Source organism: Tinamus guttatus, unplaced genomic scaffold, assembly GCF_059628265.1.
Source record: "Tinamus guttatus ecotype Peru unplaced genomic scaffold, ASM5962826v1 Tinamus_guttatus_pri_ptg001474l, whole genome shotgun sequence".
NCBI lineage: Eukaryota > Metazoa > Chordata > Aves > Tinamiformes > Tinamidae > Tinamus > Tinamus guttatus.
The window spans coordinates 28013-54625 of record NW_028290008.1 but is presented as its reverse complement, the minus strand read 5'-3'; the positions used below and the strand labels follow the sequence as shown (position 1 = coordinate 54625).

The 26613-nt window shown below is 60.4% G+C and overlaps 1 protein-coding gene across 1 annotated transcript in view; it reads right to left on the bottom strand.

The window, feature by feature from the left end:
• Positions 1-109: 109 nt before the first annotated feature.
• Positions 110-26613, bottom strand: part of LOC148590314 (integrin alpha-X-like) — a gene marked incomplete at both ends in the record, with an annotated part of 47563 nt that continues 21059 nt past the window's right edge. Inside the window, 18 exons of the mRNA XM_088539193.1 lie at positions 110-220; positions 2788-2880; positions 5077-5190; positions 5277-5351; positions 5964-6071; positions 6199-6271; positions 8955-9038; positions 9117-9196; positions 9286-9387; positions 10001-10142; positions 10222-10295; positions 11172-11303; positions 12702-12856; positions 13856-14013; positions 15852-15982; positions 18003-18203; positions 21107-21247; positions 24629-24774. Coding sequence (XP_088395319.1) covers positions 110-220; positions 2788-2880; positions 5077-5190; positions 5277-5351; positions 5964-6071; positions 6199-6271; positions 8955-9038; positions 9117-9196; positions 9286-9387; positions 10001-10142; positions 10222-10295; positions 11172-11303; positions 12702-12856; positions 13856-14013; positions 15852-15982; positions 18003-18203; positions 21107-21247; positions 24629-24774 — 2120 coding nt within the window. The remainder of the gene's footprint in view (positions 221-2787; positions 2881-5076; positions 5191-5276; positions 5352-5963; positions 6072-6198; positions 6272-8954; positions 9039-9116; positions 9197-9285; positions 9388-10000; positions 10143-10221; positions 10296-11171; positions 11304-12701; positions 12857-13855; positions 14014-15851; positions 15983-18002; positions 18204-21106; positions 21248-24628; positions 24775-26613) is intronic.

Below are 26613 nucleotides of genomic sequence, written 5' to 3'. Positions count from 1 at the left end.
GGCGCTTAAAGAATCCCATCTATGGGGCGGGAAAAGGGGGCGTGGTCACTTGTGGGGCAGGCCCCGCCCCATGGGGGCGTGTCCCCGCGTGGCTCCGCCCCCTTTTTACCTTATATAGGGCCAGGGCCGCCAGCGCCAGCAGCGCCAGCCCCGCCAGGGACCCCCCCAGCACCAGGGGCAGCGGGACGGGGCGATCCCGGCGCTCCAGCTCCGTGCGGACCTGGAAAAGGGGGTGGGAATTCCGGGAATGGGGATCGGGAGTCCGGGAATGGGTCTGGGGGTCTGGAATGGGGCTTGGGAGGCCGGGAATGGGGCTTGGGGGTCTGGGAATGGGGATCAGGAGGCTGGGAATGGGGATCGGAAGTCCGGGAATGGGGCTTGGGGGTCTGGGAATGGGGCTTGGGAGGCCGGGAATGGGGATCGGAAATCTGGGAATGGGGATCAGGAATCTGGGAATGGGGCTCGGGGGTCCAGGATGGGCCCAGGGGTCCAGGAATGGGGCCCTGGAGTCTGGGAATGGGGTCCGGGAGTCCAGGAAAGGGGCTTGGGAATCCGGGAATGGGGCTCGGGAGGCCGGGAATGGGGTCCAGGAGTCCGGGAATGGGGCTCGGGAGTCTGGGAATGGGGCCTGGGAGTCCAGGAAGGGCCCAGGAGTCCGGGAATGGGGCTTCAGAGTCTGGGAATGGGGCTTGGAGGCCGGGAATGGGGCCCGGGAGGCCGGGAATGGGGATTGGGAGTCCGGGAATGGGGATTGGGAATTCGGGAATGGGGTCCGGGAGTCCGGGAATGGGGATCAGGAATCCGGGAATGGGGATCGGGAGGCTGGGAATGGGGATCAGGAATCTGGGAATGGGGCTCGGGGGTCCAGGATGGGCCCAGGGGTCCAGGAATGGGGCCCTGGAGTCTGGGAATGGGGTCCGGGAGTCCAGGAAAGGGGCTCGGGAATCCGGGAATGGGGTCCGCGGGTCTGGGAATGGGGATCGGGAATCCGGGAAAAGGGCCTGGGGGTCTGGGAATGGGGTCCGGGAGGCCAGGAATGGGGCCCTGGAGTCTGGGAAAAGGGCCTGGGAGGCTGGGAAAATGGTCTGGGAGTCTGGGAATGGGGCTCGGGAATCTGAGAATGGGGATCGGGAGGCTGGGAATGGGGCTTGGGAATCCAGGAATGGGGCCCAGGAGTCCGGGAATGGGGCCCAGGAGTCTGGGAATGGGGATCGGGAGGCCGGGAATGGGGCCTGGGAGTCCAGGAAGGGCCCAGGAGTCCGGGAATGGGGCTTCAGAGTCTGGGAATGGGGCTTGGGAAGCTGGGAATGGGGCCCTGGAGTCTGGGAATGGGGTCCGGGAGGCCGGGAATGGGGCTTGGGGGTCTGGGAATGGGGCCAGGGGCCTGGGAATGGGGATTGGGAATTCGGAAATGGGGATCAGGAATCCGGGAATGGGGCCCGGGAGTCTGGGAATGGGGCTTGGGAGTCTGGGAATGGGGATCAGGGGTCTGGGAATGGGGTTCAGGAATCTGGGAATGGGGCCGGGAGTCCGGGAAGGGGCCCAGGGAAGGGACCCCCCCCCAGCACCAGGGGCAGCGGGACGGGGCGATCCCGGCGCTCCAGCTCCGTGCGGACCTGGAAAAGGGGGTGGGAATTCCGGGAATGGGGATCAGGAATTCGGGAATGGGGTCTGGGGGTCTGGGAATGGGGATCGGGAGGCCGGGAATGGGGATTGGGAATCGGGAATGGGGCTCAGGGGTCCAGGATGGGGCCCAGGAGTCCGGGAATGGGGCTGGGAATCCGGGAATGGGGATCGGGAGTCTGGGAAAAGGGCCCAGGAGTCCAGGAATGGGGCTTGGGAGTCTGGGAATGGGGCTCGGAATCCGGGAATGGGGCCCGGGAATTCAGGAATGGGGATAGGGAGTCCGGGAATGGGGCCCGGGAGTCCAGGAAAGGGGCTCAGGAGTCTGGGAATGGGGCCTGGGAGTCCAGGAAGGGCCCAGGAGTCCGGGAATGGGACTCAGGAATCTGGGAATGGGGCTCGGGGGTCCAGGATGGGCCCGGGGGTCCAGGAATGGGGCCCTGGAGTCTGGGAATGGGGTCCGGGAGTCCAGGAAAGGGGCTCGGGAATCCGGGAATGGGGCTCAGGAGTCTGGGAATGGGGCTCGGGAGTCTGGGAATGGGGCCTGGGAGTCCAGGAAGGGCCCAGGAGTCCGGGAATGGGACTTGGGAGTCTAGGAATGGGGCTCGGGAATCCGGGAATGGGGCCCGGGAATTCAGGAATGGGGATCGGGAGGCCGGGAATGGGGTCCAGGAGTCCGGGAATGGGGCCCAGGAATCTGGGAATGGGGCTTGGGAGTCCAGGAATGGGGTCTGGGAGACCGGGAATGAGGCTCGGAAGTCTGGGAGGGGCCCAGGAGTCCGGGAAGGGGCCCAGGAGTCCGGGAAGGGCCCAGGCGTCCGGGAAGGGGCCCAGGCGTCCGGGAAGGGCCCAGGAGTCCGGGAAGGGCCCAGGAATCCGGGAAGGGGCCCAGGAGTCCGGGAAGGGGCCCAGGAATCCCGGGAAGGGCCCAGGAGTCCGGGAAGGGGCCCAGGAATCCGGGAAGGGCCCAGGAGTCCGGGAAGGGCCCAGGAATCCGGGAAGGGCCCAGGAGTCCGGGAAGGGGCCCAGGAGTCCGGGAAGGGGCCCAGGAATCCCGGGAAGGGCCCAGGAGTCCGGGAAGGGGCCCAGGAGTCCGGGAAGGGGCCCAGGAATCCCGGGAAGGGCCCAGGAGTCCGGGAATGGGGCCCAGGCGTCCGGGCGCACCTGGTGCCGCAGGGTCCCCCCCGCCTGGTGGAACCGGCCCTGGTCGAACTGGACCTCGGCCTCCGTCTGCAGCGTCACCTTGGGCTGCGCCACCTGGTGCCACCGGGTCCCCCAGTGTCCCCAAGGGGACCGGGGGGCCCCGCGGTGGCACCGGACACCCCAGACTGTCCCCAAGGCACCGCCGAGGTGTCCCCATGGTGTCCCCAAGGTGCCCTATGGTGTCCCACAATGTCCCCATGGTGTCCCACAGTGTCCCCAAGATACCCCGTGGTGTCCCCAAGGTGTCCCATGGTGTCCCCAAGATGCCCCATGGTGTCCCACAATGTCCCCATGGTGTCCCACAGTGTCCCCAAGACATCCCATGGTGTCCCCAAGGTGCCCTATGGTGTCCCACAATGTCCCCATGGTGTCCCCAAGATATCCCATGGTGTCCTATGGTGTCCCCATGCTGTCCCCAAGGTTCCCCATGGTGTCCCATGGTGTCCCCAGGTGCCCTATGGTGTCCCACAATGTCACCAAGATGCCCTATGGTGTCCCACAATGTCCCCATGGTGTCCCCAAGGTTCCCCTTGGTGTCCCACAATGTCCCCAAGATGCCCCATGGTGTCCCCAAGACATCCCATGGTGTCCCCAAGGTGCCCTATGGTGTCCCACAATGTCCCCATGGTGTCCCCAAGATATCCCATGGTGTCCCCATGGTGTCCCACAATGTCCCCATGGTGTCCCATGGTGTCCCCAAGGTGTCCCAAGGTGCCTTATGGTGTCCCTATGGTGTCCTATGGTGTCCCACAATGTCCCCAAGATGCCCCATGGTGTCCCCAAGGTGCCCCATGATGTCCCCAGGATGCCCCATGATGTCCCCAAGGTGTCCCACAATGTCCCTAAGATGCCCCATGGTGCCCCATGATGTCCTTGAGGTGTCCCATGGTGTCCCCGAGGTGTCCCATGGTGTCCCCAAGGTGCCCCACCATGTCCCTAAGATGCCCCATGGTGCCCCATGATGTCCCCACGGTGTCCCCAAGCTGGCCCCATGGTGTCCCAAGGTGCCTTATGGTGTCCCTATAGTGTCCTATGGTGTCCCCAAGGTGTCCCACAATGTCCCCAAGATGCCCCATGGTGTCCTATGGTGTCCCACAATGTCATCATGGTGTCCCCAAAGTTCCCCATGGTGTCCCACAATGTCCCCATGGTGTCCCCAAGATATCCCATGGTGTCCCCATGGTGCCCCATGGTGTCCCCAAGATGCCCCCAAGGTGCCCCATGATGTCCCCATGGTGTCCCACAATGTCCCCAAGGTGCCCCCATGGTGTCCACAAGGTGTCCCAAAGATGCTCCATGGTGTCCCACAATGTCCCCATGATGTCCCCAACGTGTCCCATGGTGTCCCACAATGTCCCCATGGTGCCCCATGGTGTCCCCAAGGTGCCCCACGATGTCCCCAAGGTATCCCATGATGTCCCCAAGGTGTCCCACAATGTCCCCAAGATGCCCCCTGGTGTCCCCATCGTGTCCCCATGGTGCCCCCAAGGTGTCCCCAAGGGTCCCATGGTGTCCCCATGGTGTCCCCATGGTGTCCCCAAGGTGCCCCATGATGTCCCCAAGGTGTCCCATGGTGTCCCACAATGTCCCCAAGGTGCCCCACGATGTCCCCAAGGTGTTCCACAATGTCCCCATGGTGTCCCACAATGTCCCCAAGGTGCCCCATGATGTCCCCAAGGTGCCCCAAGGTGTCCCCAAGGTATCCCACAATGTCCCCATGGTGTCCCACAATGTCCCCAAGATGCCCCCTGGTGTCCCCATGGTGTCCCCATGGTGTCCCCAAGGTGCCCCAAGGTGTCCCCAGGTGTCCCCAAGGGTCCCACGGTGTCCCCAAGGTGTCCCCAGGATGTCCCCAAGGTGTCCCATGGTGTCCCACAATGTCCCCAAGGTATCCCACAATGTCCCCAAGGTGTCCCACAATGTCCCCAAGATGCCCTCTGGTGTCCCCATGGTGTCCCCAAGGTGCCCCAAGGTGTCCCCAAGGGTCCCACGGTGTCCCCATGGTGTCCCCAAGGTGCCCCACGATGTCCCCAAGGTGTCCCATGGTGTCCCACAATGTCCCCAAGGTGCCCCACGATGTCCCCAAGGTGTCCCACAATGTCCCCATGGTGTCCCACAATGTCCCCAAGATGCCCTCTGGTGTCCCCATGGTGTCCCCAAGGTGTCCCCAAGGTGCCCCAAGGTGTCCCCAAGGTGTCCCCAAGGGTCCCACGGTGTCCCCAAGGTGTCCCCAGGATGTCCCCATCCCACCTGTGCCAGCCAATCCAGGCGCAGGCGGCCGGTGACGTTGAGTGCCACCACCCGGGTGGCCTCCAGGCCGGGCAGGTGACAACGGATGCGGGTGCAGGTGGCAGCGTCACAACCCTGGGGACAGGGGGACACAATGGGGACGTCCCATTGTCCCCATGGGGACAATCCCCTCCACGGGTGACAGGGACATGGGGACTCACCAGGACGGGGCCGGAGAGGGCGGTGGTGGCGGTGGTGGCACTTGGGGACTCGGTGACGCATTGGACCAGGTCGGGCTGCGGAGGGACATGGGGGACATTGGGGACATTGGGGACACAATGGGGACATGGGGGACGTTGGGGACATGGAGGGATATGGGGGGACATGGAGGACATGGGAGGACATGGAGGACATGGGGGACATTGGGGACATGGGGGGACATTGGGGACCTGGGGGACATTGGGGACATGGAGGGACATGAGGGGAGCTGGGGGGACATTGGGGGACATGGGAGACACGGGAGGACATGGGGGGACACTGGGGACATGGGGGACAATGGGGACATGGGGGACATTGGGGACATGGAGGGACATGGACATGGAGGGACATTGGGGACATGGAGGACATGGGGAACATTGGGGACATTGGGGACATGGAGGACATGGGGGGACATTGGGGACATGGGGGGGACATAGGGGACATTTGGGACATGGGGGACATGGGGGGACATTGGGGACATTGGGGACATGGAGGGACATGGAGGGATATGGAGGACATTGGGGACATGGAGGGGACATGGGAGGACATGGGGGACATTGGGGACATGGGGGGGACATGGGGGGACATTGGGGACATGGGGGGGACATGGGGGGACATTGGGGACATTGGTGACACGGGGGCCGTCCCACCTCAGACGCCACCACTCGAGGCTCCTCCCACACCGGGCGCCCCCCGGTGGCCGTGGGCACCAGGAAGGTGACGGTGACGGGGACCCGGCGCTGCCGCAGATTCGTCACCTATAGAAGCCACATCCAGGAGGGGGCCCAGGCGTCCGGGGACCCTCCCCGGGGGGCCCAGGCGTCCGGGCCCCCCCCCCCATCCAACCCCGGTGCCCCACGAGGGGCCCAGGCGTCCGGGTGGCACCTGGTAGCAGTGGGTGACGGCGACGCCGGTGACGCCCGCGGTGACGTTCACGTACTTGGTGGAGGCCTCGAGGCTGTGGGATGGGGGCTCTATAGGGTCTATAGGGTCTATGGGGTGTCAATGGGGTCTATGGGGCGTCAATGGAGTCTATAGGGTCTATGGGGCGTCAATGGAGTCTATAGGGTCTATGGGGTGTCAATGGGGTCTATGGGGCGTCAATGGAGTCTGTAGGGTCTATGGGGGGTCAACGGGGTCTATGGGGTGTCAATGGAGTCTATAGGGTCTGTGGGGTGTCAATGGAGTCTGTAGGGTCTATGGGGTGTCAACGGGGTCTATGGGGTGTCAATGGAGTCTATAGGGTCTATGGGGTGTCAACGGGGTCTATGGGGCATCAATGGAGTCTATAGGGTCTATGGGGTGTCAATGGGGTCTACGGGGTGTTAATGGAGTCTATAGGGTCTATGGGGTGTCAACGGGGTCTATAGGGTGTATGGGGTGTCAACAGGGTCTATGGGGCATTAATGGAGTCTGTAGGGTCTATGGGGCATCAATGGAGTCTATAGGGTCTATGGGACGTCAATGGAGTCTATAGGGTCTATGAGGCATCAATGGAGTCTATAGGGTCTATGGGGTGTCAACGGGGTCTACGGGACGCCAATGGAGTCTATAGGGTCTATGGGACATCAATGGAGTCTATAGGGTCTATGGGACGTCAATGGAGTCTATTGGGTCTATGGGGTGTGAATGGGGTCTGTAGGGTCTATGGGGCATCGGTGGAGTCTATAGGGTCTATGGGGTGTCAGTGAGGTCTATAGGGTGTCAATGAAGTGTATAGGGTCTACGAGATGTTAACAGAGTCTATAGGGTCAATGGGGCATCGATGGGGTCTATGGGGTCTATGGGACGTTAATGGAGTCTATAAGGTCTATGGGACGTCAATGGAGTCTATAGGGTCTATGGGGCATCAATGGAGTCTATAGGGTCTATGAGGTGTCAATGGGGTCTATGGGATGTCAATAGAGTCTATAGGGTCTGTGGGGCATCAGTGGAGTCTATAGGGTCTATGGGGTGTCAATGGGGTCTATGGGGCGTCAATGGAGTCTATAGGGTCTATGGGGTGTCCATGGGGTCTACGGGTCGTCAATGGAGTCTATAGGGTCTATGGGGTATCAATGCAGTCTATGGAGTATCAATGAGATCCATGGGGTGTCAAGGGGTCTATGGGGCCTATGGGGGTCTATGGGATGTTGATGTGGTCTATGGGGCATCAATAGGGGTCTATGGGGTATCAATGAGATCTATGGGATGTCAAGGGGTCTATGGGGCCTATAGGGGTCTATGGGGCATCAATGCAGCCTATGGGGTATCAATGAGATCTATGGGGTGTAAAGGGGTCAATGGAGTCTATGGGGTGTCGATGGGGCATCCATGGGGTCTATGGGGTATCAATGCAGTCTATGGAGTATCAATGAGATCTATGGGTGTCAAGGGGTCTATGGGGCCTATGGGGATCTATAGGGGTCTATGGGGTATCAATGCAGTCTATGGGGTATCAATGAGATCTATGGGGTGTCAAGGGGTCTATGGGGCCTATGGGGATCTATAGGGGTCTATGGGGTATCAATGAGATCTATGGGGCCTATGGGGGTCTATGGGGCATCGATGGGGTCTATGGGGGGGTCAATGGAGTCTATGGGGTATCAATGAGGTCTATGGGGTGTCAAGGGGTCTATGGGACCTATGGGGATCTATAGGGGTCTATGGGGTATCAATGAGATCTATGGGGCCTATGGGGGGTCTATGGGGCATCGATGGGCCTATGGGGGGGTCAATGGAGTCTATGGGGTATCAATGAGGTCTCTGGGGTGTCAAGGGGTCTATGGGGCCTATGGGGATCTATAGGGGTCTATGGGGTATCAATGAGATCTATGGGGCCTATGGGGGGTCTATGGGGCATCGATGGGTCTATGGGGGGGTCAAGGGAGTCTATGGGGGTCTATGGGGCCTATAGGGGTCTATGGGGTATCAATGCAGTCTATGGGGTATCAATGAGATCTGTGGGGTGTCAAGGGGTCTCTGGGGCCTATGGGGATCTATAGGGGTCTATGGGGTATCAGTGCAGTCTATGGGGTATCAATGAGATCTATGGGGCCTATGGGGGTCTATGGGGGTCTATGGGGCATCGATGGGGTCTATGGGGGGGTCAATGGAGTCTATGGGGTATCAATGAGGTCTATGGGGTGTCAAGGGGTCTATGGGGCCTATGGGGGGTCTATGGGGCATCGATGGGTCTATGGGGGGGTCGATGGAGTCTATGGGGGTCTATGGGGCATCAATAGGGGTCTATGGGGTATCAATGCAGTCTATGGGGTGTCAATGAGATCTGTGGGGTGTCAAGGGGTCTATGGGGCCTATGGGGATCTATAGGGGTCTATGGGGTATCAATGCAGTCTATGGGGTATCAATGAGATCTATGGGGTGTCAAGGGGTCTATGGGGCCTATGGGGATCTATAGGGGTCTATAGGGTATCAATGCAGTCTATGGGGTATCAATGAGATCTATGGGGTGTCAAGGGGTCTATGGGGCCTATGGGGATCTATAGGGGTCTATAGGGTATCAATGCAGTCTATGGGGCATCAATGAGATCTATGGGGTGTCAGGGGTCTAAGGGGGTCAATGGGGGGGGGTCAATGGAGTCTATGGGGTGTCTATGGGGCATCCATGGGGTCTGTGGGGCCTATGGGGCCGGACCCACCTGCTGAGCACCAGGTAGACCCCATAGCGGACCTGGATCCGGACCTCGTCTCTCATGCTGGGGGTCGCGGGGTTCCCGTTGTCACTGGGAATGGGGGTTGACAACAACACCCGTCGGAGGGGCCCAGGCGTCCGGGTACCCCGGACGGGGCCCTCGCGTCACCTGCTGGCAACAGCCGCCACGCGCAGGGTGTCCCCGAGCTCCGCGTCGTGGGGGACGTCCAGGGTGGCCCTGAAGACAACCTGGGGCGGAGGGACAGGCGGTCGGGGGCCGCCTGTAGGGCCGGGCGGTTGTTATGGGGCCGGTTGTTATGGGGCCGGGCGGGGGGTACCTGGGCGCCTTCGCGGAAGATGGGGTGGTTGACGGAGCAGAGGGTCTCGGTGGCGGCGTCACCCGCGGCGCCGCAGTGCACGGCCGTCACCCGGCGGTTCGACTGTAGGCCACGTGTCACCCGGGCGACGCGTTGCCCGCGGGGGGGTGTCACCCGCGGGACGTGTCACCCACAAGATGTGGCTCCCACGCAAAGTGTCACCCGAACGACATGTCACCCGCATGGCACGTCACCCAGGCAAGGTGTCACCCGCACCACTTGTCACCCGGACGACATGTCACCCGGGCGATGCGTCACCCGTAGGACGTGTCACCCGCGGGAGGTGTCACCCGCAGGCGAAGTGTCGCTCGTGGGAGGTGTCACCCAAATGATGTGTCACCCGCATGGCACGTCACCCAGGCAAGGTGTCACCCGCACCACTTGTCACCCGGACGACATGTCACCCGGGCAATGCGTCACCCGCGGGACACGTCACCCGCAAGACGTGGCTCCCACCCAAAGTGTCACCCAAATGACATGTCACCCGCATGGCACGTCACCCAGGCAAGGTGTCACCCGCACCACTTGTCACCCGGACGACATGTCACCCGGCCAATGTGTCGCCTGGGTGGTGGGTCATGCATCACCCGCACAATGTGTCACCCTCATGATGTGTCACCCCCACCCCAGTGTCACCCTGCCAACCTGTTCCCCCCATCCCCAAGTCCGACTGTACCGAGAGCACCGTGGCCTTGCGGTAGGACAGGGCCTCCGGGTGTTGCAGGCGCACGGTGGTGCCGTACGAGTCCTCCCCGGTGTTGTGCAGGTTGACGGTCACCTCCACCTCCGTGGTCACCCCGACCACCACCATGGGCAGCCTGGGGGCAGGGTGTAGGCGTCACGGGGTCGGTTGTCACCAGGCGGCCGGCTGTTGTCACCCGGCGCCCCCTGACGTACCCCGAGCCGTTGAGGGTGACGTGGAGGTTGTCGACGCAGTGGTTGTCGGTGCCGCAGTTCTTCTCGAACAGGAGCTAAGGAGGGGACAGGGATGGGGTGACACCTCATGGGGGGACATTGAGGTGGCACCTTGAGATGGGACCTTGAGGTGGGACCATGAGATGGGACCTCAAGATGGGACCTTGAGATGGGACCATGAGATGTGACCTTGAGGTGGGACCTTGAGGTGGGACCTTGTGGTAGGATGTTGAGATGGGACGTTGAGATGGGACCTCGAAGTGGGACCATGAGATGGGACCTCGAGCTGGGACCATGAGATGGGACCTTGAGATGGGACCTTGAGGTGGGACCTTGAGGTGGGACCTTGAGGTGGGACCATGAGGTGGGACCTCGAGATGGGACCATGAGATGGGACCTTGAGGTGGGACCTTGAGGTGGGACCTCGAGGTGGGACCTCGAGATGGGACCTCGAGATGGGACCATGAGATGGGACCTTGAGGTGGGACCTTGAGATGGGACCTTGAGGTGGGACCTTGAGGTGGGACCATGAGATGAGACCTCGAGATGGGACCTCGAGGTGGGACCATGAGATGGGACCTTGAGATGGGACCTTGAGATGGGACCTTGAGATGGGACCTTGAGGTGGGACCTTGAGGTGGGACCATGAGATGAGACCTCGAGATGGGACCTCGAGGTGGGACCTTGAGATGGGACCTTGAGATGGGACCTTGAGGTCGGACCTTGAGGTGGGACCATGAGATGGGACCTTGAGATGGGACCATGAGATGGGACCATGAGATGGGACCTTGAGGTGGGACCTTGAGGTGGGTCCATGAGATGAGACCTCGAGATGGGACCATGAGATGGGACCTTGAGGTGGGACCTCGAAATGGGACCTTGAGATGGGACCTTGAGGTGGGACCTTGTGATGGCCCCTGTGGTGGCCTCACCTGGCCGAGGACTGGCTGGGCGGAGCCTCCGGCCAGGGCCGGCCTGAGGCCGTCGGTGCCGGCGATGGGCTCCCCGGTGACGCTGTAGCTGAGACTCAGCGGGATGGGGGTCAAGGTGTCCTCGGGACAGACCTGCAGGCGCCGTCACCGTCACTGTCACCTCCGCCATGGCCACCAACACCATGACCGTCAACCACACCAACACCATGACCAACACCGTGACCATCCACAACACCATGACCATCAACACCACCACCACCATGACCACCATGACCACCAACACTGCCACTATGACCACCTTGATCACCACCATGGTCCCCCATGACCACCACCAACATGACCACTGCCACCACCACCACCACCACAACCACCATGACCACCAACACCACCACCATGACCACCACCACCACCAACACCACCACCATGACCACCAACACCACCACCATGACCACCTTGACCACCAACACCACCACTATGACCGCCTTGACCACCGCCATGGTCCCCCATGACCATGACCACCATGACCACCACCACCACCATGACCACCATGACCACCACTATGATCACCTTGATCACCACCATGACCTCCATGACCACCAACACCACCACCATGACCACCTTGATCACCACCATGGTCCCCCATGACCACCACCATGACCACCACCAACACCACCACCAGCACCATGACCACCATGACCACCAACACCACCACTATGACCACCATGACCACCATGACCACCACCACCACCACCATGACCACCATGACCACCATGACCACCATGACCACCACCACTATGACCACCACCACCGCCATGACCTCCATGACCACCACCACCACCATGACCACCAACACCACCATGACCACCATGACCACCACCACCATGACCACCATGACCACCATGACCACCATGACTACCACCACTATGACCGCCACCACCACCATGACCACCATGACCACCAACGCCACCACTATGACCACCATGACCACCATGACCACCACCACCACCACCATGACCACCATGACCACCAACGCCACCACTATGATCACCATGACCACCATGACCACCACCACCACCACCATGACCACCATGACCACCACCACCACCCCAATGACCACCTTGATCACCACCATGGTTCCCCATGACCACCAGCACCATGACCACCACCACAACCACCACCATGACCACCATGACCACCATGACCACCACCACCATGACCACCTTGACTACCAACACCACCACTATGACCACCTTGACCACCACCACCATGGCCACCACCACCATGGCCGCCACCACCACCACCACCACCATGACCACCTTGACCACCATGACCACCTAACCACCACCATGACCACCGCCACCATCAACACCAGCACCATGACCACCACCACCACCATGACCACCAACACCACCACCATGACCACCATGACCACCACCACCACCACCATGACCACCAACACCACCACCATGACCACCATGACCACCACCACCACCACCACGCCCACCACCGTCCCCGTCCCCCCCTGCCTACAGGCAGCGTGACGCTGTAGCTCTTGCACAGCCGGGTGACGGCCATGCTCAGGCTCTCGTTGTAGCTGGAGGACCCGGAGGAGAAGGTGGCCCGGACCTTCACCCGGCCGGGGTCCAGGGCCAGCTGGTAGTCGATGCGGCTGGTGATGGCGTCACCTGGAAGAGACCACAGGGGCTCAACGGGGGCCGACTGTAGGTGTCCACCAACTGGGGGTGTCCCACGGGTTGTAGGTGGCCCATGGGTTGTAGGTGACCCATGGGTTGTAGGTGGTCTATGGGTTGTAGGGGTCCCACCAGTTGTAGGTGGCCCATGGGTTGTAGGTGACCCATGGGTTGTAGGTGACCCATGGGCTGTAGGTGGCCCATAGGTTGTAGGTGTCCCACCAGTTGTAGGTGACCCACAGCTTGTAGGTGACTCACGGGTTGTAGGTGACCCATGGGTTGTAGGTGGCCCATGGGTTGTAGGGGTCCCACTGGTTGTAGGGGTCCCACCAGTTGTAGGTGGCCCATGGGTTGTAGGTGACCCATGGCTTGTAGGTGGCCCATGGGTTGTAGGTGACCCATGGGTTGTAGGTGTCCCACCGGTTGTGGGTGTCCCATGGGTTGTAGGGGTCCCACCAGTTGTAGGTGACCCATGGCTTGTAGGTGGCCCATGGGTTGTAGGTGACCCATGGGTTGTAGGGGTCCCTCTGGTTGTAGGTGGCCCATGGGTTGTAGATGGTCCAACAACTGTAGGTGACCCATGGGTTGTAGATGACCCATGGGTTTTAGGGGTCCCACCAGTTGTAGGTGGCCCATGGGTTGTAGGTGACCCATGGGTTGTAGGTGGTCCATGGGTTGTAGGTGGCCCACGGGTTGTAGGTGACCCATGGGTTGTAGGGGTCCCACTGGTTGTAGGGGTCCCACCAGTTGTAGGTGGCCCATGGGTTGTAGGTGCCCCCTGGGTTGTAGGTGGTCTATGGGTTGTAGGGGTCCCACCAGTTGTAGGTGACCCATGGGTTGTAGGTGGCCCATGGGTTGTAGGTGACCCATGTGTTGTGCGGGCCCCACCGGTTGTAGATGTCCCCCCGGTTGTAGATGTCCCACCAGCCGCAGGTGTCCCCAAGGGCTGTAGGACCCCCCCAGGCCCGCTCCCCCCGTCCGCCTGTAGCTCACCCAGGTTGTCCCCGCTCCTCTTGGTGACGTTGAAGCAGACGCGGGCGCTGCTCACAGGGCCACCCGGCGCCGCCTGTTCCTGACAGTCCAGGGCGGCCGTGGGGACACTGGGAGGGTCGAAGCTGATGGAGATGTCCAGGTACAGGAGGGGACGGGACCTGGTGGGGGGGAAACGGGTGTCACCGGGACCGCTCGGCCACCGGGGCGGCCCCATCGGAAGGGACATCTCCATGGCCAGGGTGTCCCCATGGCCAGGACATCTCAACCACCACGGTCATCTCCATGGCTAGGACATCCCCATGTCTAGGAGATCTCCATCACTGGGGACATCTCCATGGCCAGGACATCCCCATTGCATGGGACATCTCAACCACCAAGGTCATCTCCATGGCTAGGACATCCCCATGTCTAGGAGATCTCCATCACTGGAGACATCTCCATGTCCAGGACATCCCCATTGCCTGGGATGTCTCAACCACCAAGGTCATCTCCATGGCCAGGACGTCCCCATGGCCAGGACATCTCCATCATTGGGGACATCTCCATGGCCAGGATGTCCTCATGGCCAGGACATCTCCATCGTTGGGGACATCTCAACCACCCAGGTCATCTCCATGGCCAGGACATCTCAACCACCAAGGTCATCTCCATGGCTGGGACATCTCCATGCCCAGGACATCTCCATCACTGGGGACATCTCCACCACCCAGGACATCTCCATGCCCAGGACATCTCCACCATTGGGGACATCTCCATGCCTAGGATATCTCCATCACTGGGGACATCTCCATGCCCAGGACATCTCCATCACTGGGGACATCTCCATCAGCAGGGACATCTCCACCACCCAGATCTTCTCCATGCCCGGGACATCTCTACCAGCAGGGACATCTCCATGCCCAGGACATCTCCACCATTGGGGACATCTCCATCACTGGGGACATCTCCACCACCCAGGTCATCTCCATGACCAGGACATCTCCACCAGCAGGGACATCTCCATGCCCAAGACATCTCCATGTCCAGGACATCTCCACCACCTGGATCATCTCCATGCCCAGGAGATCTCCACCATTGGGGATATCTCCATGCCCAGGACATCTCCACCATTGGGGACATCTCCATCACCCAGATCATCTCCATGCCCAGGACATCTCCATCACTGGGGACATCTCCATGCCCAGGAGATCTCTAACATTGGGGACATCTCCATGCCCAGGACATCTCCACCATTGGGGACATCTCCACCACCCAGGACATCTCCATGCCCAGGACATCTCCACCATTGGGGACATCTCCACCATTGGGGACATCTCCATCACCCAGATCATCTCCATGCCCAGGACATCTCCATCACTGGGGACATCTCCATGACCAGGACATCTCTAACATTGGGGACATCTCCATGCCCAGGACATCTCCACCATCAGGGACATCTCCACCACCCAGATCCTCTCCATGCCCAGGAGATCTCTAACACTGGGGACATCTCCACCATTGGGGACATCTCCACCATTGGGGACATCTCCATCACCCAGATCATCTCCATGCCCAGGACATCTCTAACACTGGGGACATCTCCATGCCCAGGACATCTCCACCATTGGGGACATCTCCATCACCCAGGTCATCTCCATGACCAGGACATCTCTAACATTGGGGACATCTCCATGCCCAGGACATCTCCACCATCAGGGACATCTCCACCACCCGGATCCTCTCCATGCCCAGGAGATCTCTAACACTGGGGACATCTCCACCATTGGGGACATCTCCACCATTGGGGACATCTCCATCACCCAGATCATCTCCATGCCCAGGACATCTCTAACACTGGGGACATCTCCATGCCCAGGACATCTCCACCATTGGGCACATCTCCATCACCCAGGTCATCTCCATGCCCAGGAGATCTCTAACACTGGGGACATCTCCACCACTGGGGACATCTCCACCGCCCCGAGGCCACCTCCACCCCGAGCCCACCCGGACCCACCTGAGCAGCAGGACCTGCTCGTGGGCGCCCACGGCCACGTCGGGCAGTCGGTCACCGGAGAGGTCGGTGCCACCACTGATGGCCTGGCCGAAGTGCTGGGGGACACTGGGGAGGCTGGAGCCGGCCACGCGCTGGGGACACAAGGGACAGAGGTGGCACCTTCCCGCCTGCCACCTCGGTGCCATCTGGGCGTCCTGCCCCCCTCCCAGGGTGTCCCCATCCATTGGGACATTCCTGTCACGTGGGGACATCTCCTATGGGGTCATCTCCATGACCCAGGATGTTCCCATGACCCAGGATGTCCCCATGACCCAGGACAATCCCAAGACCCAGAACATCTCCACGACCCAGGATGTCCCCATGACCCAGAACATCTCCATGACCCAAGACATCTCCATGATCCAGGATGTCCCCATGACCCAGGACGTCCCCATGACCCAGGATGTCCCCATGACCCAGGACATCTCCATGACCCAGGATGTCCCCATGACCCAGAACATCTCCATGACCCAAGACATCTCCATGATCCAGGATGTCTCCATGCCCAGGATGTCCCCATGACCCAGGAGGTCCCCATGACCCAGGACATCCCCATGACCCAGGACATCTCCATGACCCAGGATGTCCCCTTGGCCCAGGGTGTCCCCATGACCCAGAACATCTCCATGACCCAAGACATCTCCATGATCCAGGATATCCCCATGCCCAGGACGTCCCCATGACCCAGAACATGCCCATGACCCAGGAGGTCCCCATGACCCAGGACATCCCCATGACCCAGAACATCTCCATGACCCAGGACATCTCCATGACCCAGGACATCTCCATAACCCAGTATGTCCCCTTGGGTCAGGATGTCCCCACGACCCAGAACATCTTCATGACCCAGGATGTCCCCATGTCCCAGAACGTCCCCATGCCCAGGATGTCCCCATGACCCAGAACATCCCCATGACCCAGGATGTCCCCATGATCCAGGATGTCCCCATGACCCAGGACATCTCCATGACCCAGAACATCTTCATGATCCAGGATGTCCCCATGACCCAGGATGTCCCCAATTCCCAGGACGTCCCCATGACCCAGAACATCTCCATGACCCAGGATGTCCCCATGACCCAGAACATCTCCATGACCCAGGATGTCCCATGTCCCAGAATGTCCCCAATTCCCAGGACGTCCCCATGACTCAGAACATCTCCATCACCCAGAACATCCCCATGACCCAGGACACCTCCATGACCCAATATGTCCCCATGACCCAGGAGGTTCCCATGACCCAGGACATCCCCATGACCCAGAACATCTCCATGACCCAGGACATCCCCATGACCCAGGAGGTCCCCATGACCCAGGATGTCCCCATGACCCAGAACATCTCCATGACCCAGGATGTCCCCATGTGCCAGGACGTCCCCATGACCTAGAACATCTCCATGACCCAGGACATCTCCATGACCCAGGAGGTCCCCATGACCCAGGACATCCCCATGACCCATGACATCTCCAGGACCCAGGATGTCCCATGACCCAGGATGTCCCCATGACCCAGAACATCTCCATGACCCAATATGTCCCCAGTTCCCAGGATGTCCCCATGACCCAGAACATCTCCATGACCCAATATGTCCCCATGACCCAGGATATCCACATGCCCAGGTTGTCTCCATCACCCAGGACATCTCCATGACCCAGGTCGTCCCCATGACCCAGGATGTCCCCATGACTCAGAACATCTCTATGACCCAAGACATCTCCATGACCCAGGACGTCCCCATGACCCAGGATGTCCCCATGCCCAGGTTGTCCCCATCACCCATGACATCTCCAGGACCCAGGACGTCCCCATGACCCAGGATGTCCCCAATTCCCAGGACATCCCCATGACCCAGGACACCTCCATGACCCAGAACATCTCCATGACCCAAGACATCTCCATGACCCAGGATGTCCCCATGTCCCAGGATGTCCCCAATTCCCAGGACATCCCCATGACCCAGGACACCTCCATGACCCAGAACATCCCCATGACCCAGGAGGTCCCCATGACCCAGGACATCCCCATGACCCAGAACATCTCCATGACCCAGGATGTCCCCATCACCCATGATGTCCCCAGGCCACCCCTCGGCCACCCCGCGATGTCCCCACCTGGCTGTAGTGGCCGCCGAGGCCCCCGCGCTGGCCCAGGAACACGTAGATGGCCCCATGGCCCTGGTCCTCCAGGGGGGCTCCCACGGCCACGTCCCCGCGGCCGTCCCCGTTGATGTCCCCGAGGTGGCCCAGGCTGGCCCCGAAGCGGCCCAGGGGGTGGCCCGGGTCCCCCCGCAGCGTCTGCTGGCACCGCAGCCGCTTCCCCTGGGGACAATGGGGACAATGGGGACGTTGAGGCCACCGTGGGGCCATCTCCGTGTCCATGGGGACATTGAGGCCACCATGGGGCTGCCCCATGTCCCCTGTGTCCATGGGGACATTGAGGCCACCCAAGGCCACTATGGGGACAATGGGGACATTGAGGCCACCATGGGGCCATCCCCATGTCCCCTGTGTCCATGGGGACATTGAGGCCACCATAGGGCTCTTCTTGCATCCCCTGTGTCCATGAGGACATTGAGGCCACCATGGGGCCATGGGGACGTTGAGGCCACTGTGGGGCCATCCCCACATCCCTTGTGTCCATGGGGACATTGAGGCCACCATGGGACCATCCCTGTGTCCATGGGGACAATGAGGACATTGAGGCCACCATGGGGCCATCCCCACATCCCCTGTGTCCATGGGGACAATGGGGACATTGAGGCCACCATGGGGCCATCTCCGTGTCCATGGGGACATTGAGGCCACCCAAGGCCACCATGGGGCTGTCCCCACGTCCCCTGTGTCCATGGGGACATTGAGGCCACCATGGGGCCATCCCTGTGTCCATGGGGACAATGAGGACATTGAGGCCACCATGGGGCCATCCCCACATCCCCTGTGTCCATGGGGACAATGGGGACATTGAGGCCACCATGGGGCCATCTCCGTGTCCATGGGGACATTGAGGCCACCCAAGGCCACCATGGGGCTGTCCCCACGTCCCCTGTGTCCATGAGGGCATTGAGGCCACCACGGGGCCATCCCTGTGTCCATGGGGACAATGAGGACATTGAGGCCACCATGGGGCCATTCCCATGTCCCCTGTGTCCATGGGGACAATGGGGACATTGAGGCCACCATGGGGCCGTCCGGGTGTCCCCTGTGTCCATGGGGACATTGAGGCCACCATGGGGCTGTCCCACGTCCCCTGTGTCCATGGGGACATTGAGGCCACCCAAGGCCACCATAGGGCTCTTCTTGCATCCCCTGTGTCCATGGGGACATTGAGGCCACCTGAGGCCACCACAGGGCTCTTCTTGTATCCCCTGTGTCCATGGGGACATTGAGGCCACCTGAGGCCACCATAGGACCATTCCTACATCCCCTGTGTCCATGGGGACCTTGAGGCCACCCGAGGCCACCGCAGGGTCATCCCCATGTCCCCTGTGTCCATGGGGCCACTCAAGACCATCATAGGACCATTCCTGCATCCTCTGTGTCCATGGGGACATTGAGGCCACCATGGGGCTGTCCCTACATCTCATGTGTCCATGGGGACACTGAGGCCACCTGAGGCCACCATAGAACCATTTCTGTATCCTCTGTGTCCATGGGGACATTGAGGCCACCATGGGGCTGTCCCAGTGTCCCCTGTGTCCACGGGGACATTGAGGCCACCACAGGGCCATCCCTGTGTCCATGGGGACAATGAGGACATTGAGGCCACCGTGGGGCCATCCCCATGTCCTCTGTGTCCATGGGGACATTGAGGCCACCGTGAGGCTGTCCCACGTCCCCTATGTCCATGGGGACATTGAGGCCACCGTAGGGCCGTCCCTGTGTCCATGGGGACATTGAGGCCACCCAAGGCCACCGTGGGGGCATCTCCACATCCTCTGTGTCCATGGGGACATTGAGGCCACCATGGGGCCATCCCCGTGTCCATGGGGACATTGGGGGCACCATAGGGCCATCCCTGTGTCCATGGGGACATTGAGGCCACCACAGGGCCATCCCCATGACCCCTGTGTCCATGGGGACATTGAGGCCACCCAAGGCCACCATAGGGCTGTCCCTATGTCCCCTGCGTCCATGGGGACATGGAGGCCATCCCCATGTCCCCTATGTCCATAGGGACATTGAGGCCACCATGGGGCCATCCCTGTGTCCATGGGGACATTGAGGCCACCTGAGGCCACCATAGGACCATTCCTACATCCCCTGTGTCCATGGGGACATTGAGGCCACCCAAGGCCACCATGGGGCCGTCCCCACATTCCCTGTGTCCATGGGGACATTGAGGCCACCATATGACCATTCCTACATCCCCTGTGTCCATGGGGACATTGAGGCCACCATGGGGCTGTCCCTACATCTCATGTGTCCATGGGGACACTGAGACCACCTGAGGCCACCATAGGACCATTTCTGTATCCCCTGTGTCCATGGGGACATTGAGGCCACCTGAGGCCACCGTGGGGCCATCTCCACATCCTCTGTGTCCATGGGGACATTGAGGCCACCCAAGGCCGCCATGGGGCCATCCCCATGTCCCCTGTGTCCATGGGGACATTGAGGCCACCATAGGACCATTCCTACATCCCCTGTGTCCATGGGGACATTGAGGCCACCATGGGGCTGTCCCTACATCTCATGTGTCCATGGGGACACTGAGGCCACCTGAGGCCACCATAGGACCATTTCTGTATCCTCTGTGTCCATGGGGACATTGAGGCCACCCGAGGCCACCACAGGGCTCTTCTTGCATCCCCTGTGTTCATGGGGACATTGAGGCCACCATGGGGCCATCCTCGTGTCCCCTGTGTACATGGGGACATTGAGGCCACCCAAGGCCACCGCGGGGCTATCTCTGCAACCCCTGTGTCCATGGGGACATTGAGGCCACCTGAGGCCACCATAGGACCATTTCTGTATCCCCTGTGTCCATGGGGACATTGAGGCCACCCAAGGCCACCGCAGGGTCATCCCCATGTCCCCTGTGTCCATGGGGCCACTCAAGACCATCATAGGACCATTCCTGCATCCTCTGTGTCCATGGGGACCTTGAGGCCACCCAAGGCCACCATGGGGCCGTCCCCACATTCCCTGTGTCCATGGGGACATTGAGGCCACCCAAGGCCACCGCGGGGCCACCCCCATGTCCCCGTGTCCCCTACCTGGCGCCCCAGGGCGCACACGGTGACACGGCCGCCACCGCCGGCCCCATAGAACATGGGGGCCCCAACGAGGAGGAGGTCGGAGGAGCCGTCGCCGTCCAGGTCGAGGCCGCAGAGGGAGGCCCCGAAGTAGGAGCCGACCTGGATGGGATGGGATGGGAATGGGAATGGGATGGAGATGGGATGGGAATAGGGATGGGGATGGGGATGGGATGGGGATGGGATGGAGATGGGATGGGAATTGGGATGGAGATGGGATGGGAATAGGGATGGGGATGGGGATGGGATGGGAATGGGAATGGGATGGGAATGGGGATGGGATGGAGATGGGAATGGGAATAGGGATGGGGATGGGAATGGGAATAGGGATGGGGATGGGATGGAGATGGGGATGGGGATGGGGATGGGATGGGATGAAGATGGGATGGGGATGGGATGGGAATAGGGATGGGGATGGGATGGAGATCGGGATGGGGATGGGATGGGGATGGGGATGGGATGGGAATTGGGATGGGGATGGGATGAGACAAGGATGTAGATGGGATGGGGATGGGAAGGGATGGAGATGGGAATGGGATGGGAATGGGAATGGGGATGGGAATGGGGATGGGAATGGGATGGGATGGGGATGGGATGGAGATGGGATGGGAATAGGGATGGGGATGGGGATGGGATGGGAATAGGGATGGGGATGGGATGGGATGGGGATGGGATGGAGATGGGATGGGAATAGGGATGGGGATGGGATGGGAATAGGGATGGGGATGGGATGGGATGGGAATAGGGATGGGGATGGGATGGGAATAGGGATGGGAATGGGAATGGGAATGGGAATGGGAATGGAGATGGGATGGGAATGGGATGGGAATGGGGATGGGATGGGAATAGGGATGGGGATGGGAATGGGATGGGAATGGGGATGGGATGGGAATAGGGATGGGGATGGGATGGGATGGGGATGGCATGGAGATGGGATGGGAATAGGGATGGGGATGGGGATGGGATGGGAATGGGAATGGGAATGGGAATGGGATGGGAATGGGGATGGGATGGGGATGGGAATGGAGTTGGGATGGGAATGGGAATGGGATGGGAATGGAGATGGGATGGAGATGGGATGGGGATGAGATGGGATGGGAATAGGGATGGGGATGGGATGGGACAAGGATGTGGATGGAATGGGGATGGGATGGGAATAGGGGTGGGGATGGGATGGGATGGGGATGGAGATGGGATGGAGATGGAGATGGAGATGGGAATGGGATTGGGATGGAGATGGGATGGAATGGGATAGGGATGGGGATGGGATGGGGATGGAGATGGAGATGGGAATGGGATTGGGATGGAGATGGGAATGGGATAGGGATGGGATGGGAATGGATAGGGATGGGGATGGGATGGGGATGGAGATGGGAATGGGATTGGGATGGAGATGGGATGGGAATGGGGATGGGATGGAATGGGATGGGAATGGGGATGGGATGGGAATAGGGATGGGGATGGGATGGGATGGGATGGGATGGGGATGGGATGGAGATGGGATGGGAATGGGGATGGGGATGGGATGGGGATGGGATGGGAATGGGGATGGGATGGGAATAGGGATGGGGATGGGATGGGACAAGGATGTAGATGGGATGGGGATGGGAAGGGATGGAGATGGGAATGGGATGGGAATGGGAATGGGAATGGGAATGGGAATGGGAATGGAGATGGGATGGGAATGGGATGGGAATGGGGATGGGATGGGAATAGGGATGGGATGGGATGGGATGGGGATGGGATGGAGATGGGATGGGAATGGGGATGGGGATGGGATGGGGATGGGATGGGAATGGGAATGGGATGGGAATGGGGATGGGATGGGATGGGATGGAATGGAGATGGGATGGGAATGGGAATGGGATGGGATGGGATGGAGATGGGAATGGGAATAGGGATGGGGATGGGATGGAGATGGGGATGGGATGGGAATAGGGATGGGGATGGGATGGGATGGGATGGGATGGGGATGGGATGGAGATGGGATGGGAATAGGGATGGGGATGGGGATGGGATGGGAATGGGAATGGGATGGGATGGGATGGGATGGGGATGGGATGGGACAAGGATGTAGATGGGATGGGGATGGGAAAGGATGGAGGTGGGAATGGGAATGGGAATGGGAATGGAGATGGGAATGGGGATGGGATGGGAATGGGATGGGAATGGGGATGGGATGGGAATAGGGATGGGGATGGGATGGGATGGGATGGGGATGGGATGGAGATGGGATGGGAATAGGGATGGGGATGGGGATGGGATGGGGATAGGAATGGGAATGGGATGGGGATGGGAATGGGAATGGGAATGGATGGGGATGGGAATGGGGATGGGAATGGGATAGGGATGGAGATGGGATGGGAATGAGATAGGGATGGAGATGGGGATGGGGATGGGATGGGATGGAGATGGGGATGGGATGGGAATGGGATAGGGATGGAGATGGGATGTGATGGAGATGGGATGGGGATGGAGATGGGAATAGGGATGGCGATGTGAATGGGAATGGGATGGGGATGGAGATGGAGATGGGATGGGGATGGAGATGGAGATGGGATGGGAGTGGGATAGGGATGGAGATGGAATGGAGATGGGATGGAGATGGGGATGGGATGGGGATGGAGATGGGAATAGGGATGGGGATAGGATGGGATGGGAATGGGAATGGGATGGGAATAGGGATGGGGATGGGATGGGGATAGGGATGGGGATGGGAATTGGGAATGGGATGGGAATAGGGATGGGGATGGGATCGTAATGGGATAGGGATGGAGATGGGGATGGGGATGGGATGGGGATGAGGATGGAGATGGGATGGGATGGGGATGGAGATGGGAACAAGGATGGGGCCGTCCCAGGTCCAGGTCCCTCTCTCATCCCACAGCCATCTCTGGGTCCATCATGCCCTTGTCCCCATCTCCGTCCCCATCTCCATCCCATCCCCATGTCCATCTCCATGTCCATCTCCATCCCCATCTCCACATCCGTCCCCATCCCCACCCCGTCCCCATCTCCATCTCCATCCCCATCCCATCCCCATCCCCATCTCCATCCCCATCCCATCTCCAACCCATCCCCATCCCCATCTCCATGTCCATCTCCATCCCCATCCCATCCCCATCCCCATCTCCATCCTATCTCCATCTCCATCCCCATCTCCATCCCCATCTCCACGTCCATCCCCATCTCCATCTCCATCCCCATCTCCATCCCCATGTCCATCCCATCTCCATCCCATCCCCATCTCCATCTCCATCCCCATCCCCATCTCCATCCCCATCCCAATCCCCATGTCCATCTCCATCCCCATCTCCATCCCCATCCCCATCCCATCTCCATCTCCATCTCCATCTCCATCTCCATCTCCATCTCCATCTCCATCCCCATCTCAACGTCCATCTCCATCCCCATCTCCATCCCCATCCCCATCCCATCCCCATCCCCATCTCCCCGTCCCCATCGCGTCCCCATCGGTGTCACCTGCTCCCCGGTGACCTCCGCTCTCGGTGTCCACGTCCCCGGCCCTTCCCTCAGGGCCACCAGGACCTTCCCCACGTGCTGGTAACGGGGGGCCCCCAAGGCCACCGCTCGCTTGTCCCCCAGCGACAGCCACTCGGACGCGTAGCCTGTGCGAGGAGGTGACATTCATGGGGACATTGAGGTCCTCGGGGGCCTCATGGGGACACCAAGGTCCCCATAGGCCTCATGGGGACACCAGAGTCTTCAAGGACCTCATGGGGACACCAGGGTCTTCAAGGAACTCATGGGGACACCAGGGTCTTCAAGGATCTCATGGGGACACTGAGGTCCCCAGGGGCCTCATGGGGACATCGAGGTCCCCAGGAGCCTCTTGGGGACACCAGGGTCCCCATAGGCCTCACGGGGACACCAAGGTCTTCAAGGACCTCATGGGGACACCTGGGTCTTCAAAGACCTCATGGGGACATCGAGGTCCCCAGGAGCCTCTTGGGGACACCAGAGTCTTCAAGGACCTCATGGGGACACCTGGGTCTTCAAGGACCTCATGGGGACATCAGAGTCCCCATAGGCCTCATGGGGACACCAGGGTCTTCAAAGACCTCATGGAGACGCCAAGGTCCCCAGGAGCTTCATGTGGACACCAAGGTCTTTAAGGACCTCATGGGGACACCTGGGTCTTCAAGGACCTCATGGGGACACCAGGGTCTTCAAAGACCTCATGGGGACATCGAGGTCCCCAGGAGTCTCTTGGGGACACCAGGGTCCCCATAGGCCTCCTGTGGACATCTGGGTCTTCAAGGACCTCATGGGGACACCAGGGTCTTCAAGGACCTCATGGGGACACCAAGGTCCCCAAGGGGCTCATAGGGTCATTAAGGTCCCCACAGACCTCATGGGGGCACCAGGGTCTTCAAGGATCTCATGGGGACACTGAGGTCCCCAGGGGCCTCATGGGGACATCGAGGTCCCCAGGAGCCCCTTGGGGACACCAGGGTCCCCATAGGCCTCACGGGGACACCAAGGTCTCAAGGACCTCATGGGGACACCTGGATCTTCAAAGACCTCATGGGGACATCGAGGTCTCCAGGAGCCTCTTTGGGACACCAGGGTCTTCAAGGACCTCATGGGGACACCAGGGTCCCCATAGGCCTCCTGTGGACACCTGGGTCTTCAAGGACCTCATGGGGACACCAAGGTCCCCAAGGGGCTCATAGGGTCATTAAGGTCCCCACAGACCTCATGGGGGCACCAGGGTCTTCAAGGACCTCATGGGGACACCAGAGTCCCCATAGGCCTCCTGTGGACACCAAGGTCTTCAAGGACCTCATGGGGACACCAGAGTCCCTAAGGGGCTCATGGGGACATCGAGGTCCCCAGGAGCTTCTTGTGGACACCAAGGTCTTCAAGAACCTCATGGGGACACCTGGGTCTTCAAGGACCTCATGGGGACACCTGGGTCCCAAAGGGGCTCATAGAGACATTAAGGTCCTCACAGGCCTCTTGGGGACATTGGCATCTTCAAGGACCTCATGAGGACATAGAGGTCACCAGGGGCCTCCTGTGGACACCAGGGTCTTCAAGGACCTCATGGGGACACCAAGGTCCCCAAGGGGCTCATAGGGACATCAAGCTCCCCAGGGGGCTCATAGGGACACTGAGGTCTCCAAGGACCTCATAGGGACACAAGAGACTCCAGAGGCTTCTTGGAGACATCAAGGTCCCTAAGAGCTTCATGGGGACCCCAGGGACCTCAGAGGCCTCTTGGGGATGTAGAGGACCCCAGAAGCCTCATGGGGACACCAAGATCCTCAAGGACCTCTTGGGGACACCAAGGTCCTCAGGTGCCTCATGGGGACACCAAGCTCCTCAAGGACCTCTTGGGGACACCAAGGTCCTTAGAGGGCTCATGGAGACTCCAGGGACCTCAGAGGCTTCTGGGGACGTTGAGGACCCCAGGGGCCTCTTGGGGACACCAGCGTCCTCAA